The sequence below is a fragment of the Apis dorsata genome, unplaced genomic scaffold, assembly GCF_000469605.1.
Source record: "Apis dorsata unplaced genomic scaffold, Apis dorsata 1.3 scaffold_119, whole genome shotgun sequence".
NCBI classification, from domain to species: Eukaryota; Metazoa; Arthropoda; class Insecta; order Hymenoptera; family Apidae; genus Apis; species Apis dorsata.
Window position 1 is genome coordinate 40,578 of NW_006263413.1, and position 8,149 is coordinate 48,726.

General features: G+C 31.7%; 1 protein-coding gene across 2 annotated transcripts in view; it reads left to right on the top strand.

Moving 5' to 3' along the window:
• LOC102677290 (brain tumor protein) overlaps positions 1–7,826 on the top strand; it is a 43,204-nt gene extending 35,378 nt beyond the window's left edge. For both annotated transcript variants that reach the window (XM_006612726.2, XM_031509067.1), the window contains exon 2: positions 4,062–7,826. In XM_006612726.2, coding sequence (XP_006612789.1) covers positions 4,081–6,477 — 2,397 coding nt within the window. In that variant the 5' untranslated portion in view covers positions 4,062–4,080 and the 3' untranslated portion in view covers positions 6,478–7,826. The remainder of the gene's footprint in view (positions 1–4,061) is intronic.
• The last annotated feature ends 323 nt before the right edge of the window (positions 7,827–8,149 follow it).

Below are 8,149 nucleotides of genomic sequence, written 5' to 3' on the forward strand. Positions count from 1 at the left end.
CGGTGCGGCATAGTGCGGCGCGCCGTGACCCCTGAACGACGTTCATCGATCGGGGTGCACGCACTCTACCTCCGGCGGCACTGCGCTCTTCTATTTTACCACTTCCCCTTCTCTCGCTTCCATCTTACTCTTTCTCTTTTTCTTTCTCCCTTTTTCCATTTCCGATTCACAATTTTCTATTGTTATGCCTTCTCAGAATGTTCAAACATTTTTTTTCCTTTCTTAATTCTTCCTTGTACCTGTCAAAGAAATTAAGCGTATTGTTGGTATTCTATAAATAGATATTTCAAAGAATATTCAAATAAATTTATTATTTTCCTAAATTTACTTAAATTATTTTCAGAAGTATATTTGATATATTTGGTATATTCTAATATTGATATAATTTTGATTTTTATATTTTATATTTAAAATATAAAACATAAATAAATATATATTTAGAATATAATACGTAAAGTAACAAAAATATTTTAAAATATATTAAAATATAATATAAATCTCATGAAATAAATAATTTTTTTACTTAAAATAAATTGTCTTTTAAATATTTGAGAAGGATATTTAAAAAGTTTCGATATTCTTTTTGATGTATTTTTAGCAATTGGACACATTGAAAATTTTATGATTTATTTTAGTATATAAAACTATATATAACTATATATGTCTTTATATATATATATAGTTTGAATTTGCAAAACTATTTGGACGTCTTATATATATATCTTATATTAAATTATATGGTTAAAATATTTTATATAATATTAAGAGATTATGAAATTATAAAATTACATTACTTATATTATAATAATGCAATAGAAATTTGTTTATGTACTATTTTATTATATTTGTTTTCAATATAAAGTATATAACAGATATATAATAATACATAATAATAGATACATAATAATAAATAAATAAACGAATAATATAATTTTATTATATTAATAACGAAAATCAAAATTAATGGATTATTTTTATGTTTTTACCATGTTCACCAAAAATGATATTAACGTGAAAAAAAAATATAATAATTAAATTTATAATAATAAATTTAAAATATAATAAGTGGATATAAAGTAGCGATATAATAATGAATTAATGAATGTAGTATTAACTTCAAAAAAATGAAAACAATCGTTCTAAAATTTCACTAAATTACGTTTTAAATAAATTTGCTAAAAACAAATTGGAATTAATGAAAAATAATTTATATAAATTTAATGTTAATAATATTATAATATATAGTATATAATATAAAGTTTCTTCTTTAAATTCTTGTTCATTTTATCATGACATAATTGAAATAAATTTTGATAATTTACAATTAAAATTAAGATAATAATGTTGTTGTATATTTCATTGTTCTCGAAATACATTTCTTTTGATATTCGCTACTTAAATGTAGTTTTCTAGCGATCTCGAGTCCAAGTGCTTCCCTTAGGAGCATTCACCTTTTATCTTTCGATCGAAATTCCTGCACGAAGTTACCGCCGCGTACCAGAGAGAAGAGCTAGCCCGACTTTAGAAGCGTTTCCTGGAGCAATGAAACATTCTTTGTTTCCATCCATTCGGTTATTCGCGCATTTTACCTTCTTCCTTTCTTCTAATTTTGCTCTTCTACGCACTTTTCTTTCTTTTACTCTCCCGTTTCTTTTATCTTTTATCCGTCTCTTGTTCTATCTTTCTTCTGTGTTTCTACGTTTCGTCATGAAAATGTGAATACGTCGTTACGTGGAACATCATAAGTTCACAAGCTAATTAGAAAATAATCATATTCATGACCTTGGACTCGCAGGGTACCGATCTCTTTTCTTTTTGTTCTCTGCCTTTCCCTTTTGCTCTTTTTTCTTTACCCGTTCATTTATCTACGAAAAGTTCAGGTAAAACAACCGTCCAGTGGAGTGATTTAATTAAAAGGATGATATTTTTTTCCTTGTGAATTGTTTACGAATCATTTAGAGAAAAGAGAAGAATTTAAAGAAAAGAAAGAAAAACAAATGAAAAATAGAGAAAAGATAGATTTAAATTCGATTCGCAATAAATATGCAACGAGAAGAAACAATTTCCGGTCACTATCATGATAAATGTCAATAAATCACAAATAATCACATCCGATGATCGATATACTTTTAATCCAGTGATGAGCAAAATTTAATAGTTGAACAGTTATGAATAAAGTTACTTCGATAAGTTCAATAAGTTTTTTATTATTCAAAAGTTTTATTATTCAATTTATTATTATATAATAATAATCGCAAATAATTGTAATGCCAAACAATCGAAATTGTATGAAAAACGGATTAACTAGCTACGAATAAATGTTATTTAAGCATTTCAATAAATAATTACTTAAAGTAACTTATTCAAAATTTTTTAGTAATTTTAAAAGTAGTTTTGACATTTTTTGTACAGTCTAAATTTTTATAGGTTAATTTTTGAGAATGAATATAGATGATTTCATTATATTTCTAGCAAATTTATAAATCGAGTTTTTTATGTATAACGTATTTGATTATATATAATGGTTTATTTCAAATTACTCAAATATTTTGAAAAATATAAATGATAGGAAAGAATATATCAGATAAAAATTGTTCAATATAAAAAGATATATTATACGTAAAGGTATATTGTATAATATCAATAAATTTTCTATAGATTTTAGAGATAATAGAGTCAACTTTAATTTTTTAAAAAGAATTATATAATTTTTATTGTTCTAATCAATATAGTTCGTTATTTTTGTACAAAAGTTTCAAAGTTATTTATATCAAAAAATCATTAGTTTAAAAAATATTATAATTTGAAATTTATAAAACTTATTTTATGAAAAATATTAAAAAATATTAAATAATATTTTATTACTTATGTTTTTCTTGTCTTTCATATAATAAATTTCACTATAAACGATTAATTTGCTTTTACTTATTTTCATATGTTTAAGAGAAAACAAATTAAAAGAAACTTTATATTCATAGAAAATGCATACGAAATCATATTTCTTTGTGCAATTTTTTTTAGTAATCATCAATAATATTATACTTTTTTAAAGAGATTATTAAGAATTATGAACATAATAATAACTACAAAAATTGAGATTGATATATATATAGATATCAATATAAATATAAATTTAAATAAAAGAACGATAAATAATAAAATTAAGTTAAAAATTATTATTTCAAATTTATAACATCTCTAATATATATATCTCTAATTATAATATCTCTTTTATCTCTATTTTCATAATTCACATGCCTATATTCAAATATAATAATTCAATTTTTGATAATTAATTATATATTTTATATAAAATATTTTAATCATTTCGGTTCTTGTTATGTCATATAAAATCAAAATTATCTTGTTTAAATATTTTTAAAATATGTAGAAATATAATAAGATAGGAAATAATAACGAGGAATTAATAATAAGATAGAATTCTGACAGTTTAGCTAATCTAACCTAACCTAAACTAATTCCGTATTATGCATTCGATAAATTTTGAAATTCAATTCTCTCTAAAATTATTTTTCAGAGAAAAATAGTATATTGTAAAATAGTATATTGCATTATATTATATATATATTAGTCCTATAAATTGTTTATTTACTATACAGTCAGTTATTAATTAAATTCATATGTATTTAATAAGTTTTTAACTAAACTAAATTTTAACTGATTTTTTTTGAAAATGAAAAATATTTTATATTATTTTATATTTTACATTTATTTTTATATCTTATTTTATATATATCTTATATATTTATATGATTTTTTATCTATATTCATTATCCGAAACATTTTTTTACAAATATAATATAATGTGTAGAATAAAATATGAAATAAAATTATAATTCAATATACTGAATGTTCAGCAATAATTAAGTTAAAAATTAATAAAAGAGAAAAAAAAATTTATATAAAATTGAGAGAGAAATGGAAATTATACTTTGTATTTATTAATATTTCAAAATTGATAATGAAGATATAATTAGATATAATTAAAAAAATATAATAGAAAACAATTGTTAAAGAAAAATATTTATTTTTGTTAACAGGGATGCCGGTTGATTGAAGATGGCCTCGCCGACACTTTCGCTGGAATCGCGCGCGAATTCCATCGGATCCCTGGCCTCGCTGTCCCCACTTACAGTGAGCGGCAGTTCTCCGCCTGCGAGCGACTCGGCGATTTGCGACGTCGACAGCTGCGACCTTTGCCTCGACTCGCAAAAACCTGGAGAGGCACCTTGCCCGCGGTGCCGATTAGGAGGCGCCGGTGGAGTTCGTTGTACCGGGTGCAAATCCACTGAATCCGACGCTGTAGCTCGTTGCTTCGACTGTGCGAATTTCCTTTGTCCTAATTGCGTGATGGCGCATCAGTTCATGCACTGCTTCGAAGGCCATCGTGTCCTCAACTTGGGTGATTCGAAACTCGAGACGGTTACCACCAGCACCGCGAATAACGAAATCCCAAAAAACAATTTGGTGATCAACAGCGGTAGCAGCAACGGCGAGAAAGTACCTTATTGTCCTCGGCATAAACAGGAATTACTAAAATATTTTTGTCGCACTTGTACAGCATTAGTTTGTAAAGAGTGCGCTATTACCGATCATCCTGGCCCATTACACGATTGCGCGCACATATCTGAGGTAGGGACGCAACAACTCGAAGCAATGGCAAGAGTAGTTCAAGAATGTAGAGCAAAAGCCGCGGATGTAAGAGCCGCTGTGAAAGCAGCCGATCACGGAGCGGCACGGCTACAAGTGCAGTATCACAAAGCGCAAAATGAAATCAACGACACTTTTCAATTCTATCGATCGATGCTCGAAGAACGTAAGCAAGAATTGTTGAAAGAGCTCGAATCGGTATTTTCCACGAAACAAATGTCTCTTGGTGTTCTAACGCAAAAGGCCAACGACATGGCTGATAAAATGCTTCAAACTTGCGAATTTGTCGAACGATTAACTAAATATACTACTGTTACGGAAGTACTGATGGTAAAGAAGCTTCTCGACTCGAAACTTCAATTATTATTGAATTATACGCCGGACATTGCCAGTCAAACCGCCGATCTCGAATTTGTCAGTAATTACCAGGCGATTCAAGTAGGCGTACGAAACACATTCGGTTACGTTCGAAGCAATAATGAGAGTAATGCCGGCTCGATTGGGAAACAACCACCTATCGCTCGACCAACGGCACTCTCGAATAATAGTAATGGTGGAAGCAATACCAACAATGGACCCAGTAGCGCTGGATCTTTGGGAGGTCTTCTATTAGATCGCCCTTATAGCAATGGTCTAATATCCTCTACTTCTACTTGCGCCTCGTCCACATCGCCATCATCCTTCGATACTAACAATACTGTCATCACTAAGCGTTTCAGTTCGGCTAATAGCCTAGGCCCATTCTCAACCACGATCAGCGATCTTAATTTAAACGGTATAAACGCGAATCCTTATGAAAAATGGAGCAACGGAGGTAGCGATGTTTATCCAGTTGTCACTACGAACGATCATTTTCCAATGCCAACGTCCGTTGCCGTTGCGGCAAATGCCGCGTCTAGTGACTCTGTTCTTGATCTTACCTCGAAACTGATGTCCGCTACAGTGATATTTCCGCCAAAGTCACAGATTAAACGACAGAAAATGATTTATCACTGCAAATTTGGCGAGTTCGGTGTTATGGAAGGTCAGTTTACCGAACCTTCAGGGGTGGCAGTGAACGCGCAAAATGACATTATCGTAGCCGACACGAATAATCATCGGATTCAAATATTCGATAAAGAGGGTAGATTCAAATTTCAATTTGGGGAGTGTGGTAAACGAGACGGTCAATTGCTTTATCCGAATCGTGTGGCAGTAGTGAAAACATCGGGCGATATAATCGTTACTGAACGTTCACCGACTCATCAAATACAAATATATAACCAGTATGGTCAATTCGTGCGTAAATTTGGGGCAAATATATTGCAACATCCGCGTGGTGTTACGGTTGACTCGAAAGGGCGCATAGTCGTTGTCGAATGCAAAGTGATGCGCGTGATTATTTTCGACCAGGCCGGCATCGTTCTTCAGAAATTTGGATGCTCAAAACACTTAGAATTTCCGAACGGAGTAGTCGTGAACGACAAACAAGAGATCTTCATTAGCGACAATCGCGCCCATTGTGTGAAGGTGTTCAATTACGAGGGCGCCTATCTTCGACAAATCGGTGGAGAAGGGATCACCAATTACCCTATCGGGGTAGGGATCAACGCTGTAGGCGAAATACTGATAGCAGACAATCATAATAATTTCAATCTGACGATCTTCACGCAAGATGGTCAACTGGTTTCAGCCCTTGAAAGCAAGGTCAAGCATGCCCAATGTTTCGATGTCGCATTAATGGACGATGGATCGGTCGTACTGGCCAGCAAGGATTATCGACTCTACATATATCGTTACGTACAAGTACCGCCAATCGGCATGTAGAGCATCGAAAAATCACGACGCCAACAACGATCTAACGTTATTTTCGTCGTTGTCGTCATCTTTGTCGGTATTGTTTCGACGGCCATGAAATCAAGATCTCATCGATCTTTTTTTTACTTATACTTGCCTATCTTCTTCACCTACTTACCATCATCGCTCGTACTCACTTTACCTATCCATCTTCGCCCGCTCGAGCCACTTCACTTCCGTTTTACGAAACGAAACAAAATGCAGCGCGTATGCAAGCGAAATTGCGTTGATTCGACAGCTGTCGAAATTCAAGATGACAAGCCTTATTTATACGAACACGTGCGCATACGCCAACTAAACGGAACGGATTCTTTCCGCCAGTAGAAATCTCCCGTCGCAATCGTTCGAGAATTCGTTTCCGCATAGCAGAAAGTTATACTTTCGTATATATGCGTGCCGCGAATTTTTCACTTTCGTGTGAATGAACGTTAAGCACGTCTTTCCGAAAATTATGAACGAGAAAAAAAGAAAGACAAGATACAGAGAATAAATGGAAGGAAAATTAAACGAAGAAAAAACGAAGAAAAATGGCTATTCGATGCTCGACACGCACGTATACGAATCATTCTCCAAACTGTGTACGCGCACATATGAAATGTTCGTACAAAAAAGATAAACGCAGGCGAATTCGGGACGTCCATTTTGTTTGCGTGCATTATGTATACGCGCACGCGTGAAAAATGGAAATTCATACGAAACGTGTAAGCGCATACATGTGAAGAATTTACTTGTTAATGTTGTTATAACTGAAAATACTGTTATTGTTGTTTAGTTGTAGAGCTCGCCGCCGCTAGTCACTCCATTCTCACCTTCCTCATCCAGATTTTTTTTTCCTTTCAACCGATATTTATCCTCTACATTATATCTTCTTTTTCCATGAAAATTGATTTCCAATCAAAATCCTCTCCCTTCTAGTTCATTCCCTTCTCGATCAAAAACTACGAGAAGCATTTATTTCTCATTATCTCAGATATCACGTTTCTGCACGTATTTTTTCTAGGTCGTGCAAACGAACGTGCTACCCGTCCGGTTTTGACACGATTATTTTTTTAACTATCGACTCTTTGGGTTTAATTTTGGATTTAAACTTGTCTTAATCGCGTTTAATAAGAGCTATCATTGAACAATTATACATTTTACTATGACCCAAAGCGAAATAATTTTGCTATCGACGTCATCGATTCGTAGAGATCGATACGTGGCGAGAGCTTGTTTCGTTGCTCTCTCTTCTCCTCTCATGTGCGTACGTAATTGAAAAATAACGTAAAGTATTCAATCGATATTCTACACGTTTGCATTGCCTTGAATTATTACATAAATCAAAGAATGATAATTGACAATATCGATTACCGTCGTTGTCAAATGTGTGTCCGTTCGTTAAGCTTTCACTTATCTTTGAAAATATTTTCATCAACGGACAACTCTGTATTCATGTTTCTTTTTTTTTTTTTTTTATCTTTTCCGAATTCTTCTTTATCCTCATATGTCATTTATTTCTTATTTTTTTAGATAATTAAGTAGATATTCTTTTTTATACATATTTATATGTATATTTTTTTTTTTCATATAAATCAACGAAGATTCGTCTTAACCTATGATTTTAAGTATGACAATGATGATAATCCATTTTACTTATTTCAAT